This window comes from Eurypyga helias, unplaced genomic scaffold (genome assembly GCF_000690775.1).
Source record: "Eurypyga helias isolate BGI_N326 unplaced genomic scaffold, ASM69077v1 scaffold23151, whole genome shotgun sequence".
NCBI lineage: Eukaryota > Metazoa > Chordata > Aves > Eurypygiformes > Eurypygidae > Eurypyga > Eurypyga helias.
The window spans coordinates 3287-4384 of NW_010229227.1; the positions used below are offsets into that span (position 1 = coordinate 3287).

Here is a 1098-nt window from a genome sequence, read left to right on the forward strand (position 1 = left end):
TCCTCTTCCTCAACACAAACATGTCCCTCTCGCACACGGCCGCCGAGTACATGCTCTCCGATGCTCTCCTCCCGCATCCCAGCGGTTCCCGAGCCAAGGGCCTGCGGCTGGAGCTGCCGAGCGATCGCCTCCTGAAGTTCGTCACCGTGGGGCTGCCCCTCTTCCTCGTCTCGCTGGCTTTCGCCCAGGAGTTTTCCGCCGGTGAGTGGCGGGATCTGCAGGGCGGTTCCGTTGTGTTTGCACCGGCACGGTCACGGGCCGAGGCGGAGTAGCCTGGAATTCCTGTTCAAGAAACTGTTGCCGTCTCAGGGATGTTTATTGATTGTTTTTATTGGATTATCAGTCACTGGGAAAGCCTGGGAATGGCCATCCTAAACCCTGGGACCAGTGGTGCCTCAGCTGCTTGGCCCCCAGCACCTTTGGGGTGCCATGGGTTGTTTCTGGGGAGCAGGGTGCCATCGGGGCAGCTCAGGGCGTATGTTCCGCGTGGGTTTTCGGGCAGCACAGGGGGTTGCATTGACGGCACGGCACGGCCTTGTGCTAAATCTGGCCTGGGCTGCTGTCCCGCTGCTCTCCCTGGGGATGTGGTTTGACTCCAGTCTCTAATTCCCCTCCGCTGCGTGCTCAAAGGGTCTGTGTTCGGGAAGCGATGGAAAAGTCCTTGCTGGAAAACAGCAGCGGGGAAGGACAGCTGCAAAATGTCCATGAAAAGGGCGTTTTTAACTTTTGGATGTAATCTCCCTCCTGTAACGTGTCGGCACGTGGCTGCGGAGCGCTTGCCCGACCTCAGGGGCTGAGTTGCCCCTTCTCCTCCCCCCTAGGCTCACAGATCAGCTGCTTCTCCCCCACCAACTTCACCGGGAAGCAGTCTGCCTATGCCGACACGGCTTGCTGGGACTCCCTCCTCCACCACAGCTTCGACGCCGAAGGACGTGCCGTCACCAAGTCCCTCTGGGCCCTCAAGGTACGGGTCGAGCTTGCGTCTGGCCGCCCCCGGGTTTCCCCCGAGCACGCGGCAGAGGCAAAGCAACTCCGCGCCGCTCGCTTGTCTCCTTCGCCCAGGTCTTCCCCTACTCGCTGCTGGTGGTGGCGGTGCTG

The 1098-nt window shown here is 61.3% G+C and overlaps 1 protein-coding gene across 1 annotated transcript in view; it reads left to right on the top strand.

Annotated features, from left to right (window-relative positions):
• Window positions 1-20: 20 nt before the first annotated feature.
• The window catches only part of PANX3 (pannexin 3), a gene marked incomplete at its 3' end in the record, with an annotated part of 1977 nt that continues 899 nt past the window's right edge, over window positions 21-1098 (top strand). The window contains 3 exon segments of the mRNA XM_010160340.1: window positions 21-201; window positions 822-964; window positions 1063-1092. Coding sequence (XP_010158642.1) covers window positions 21-201; window positions 822-964; window positions 1063-1092 — 354 coding nt within the window.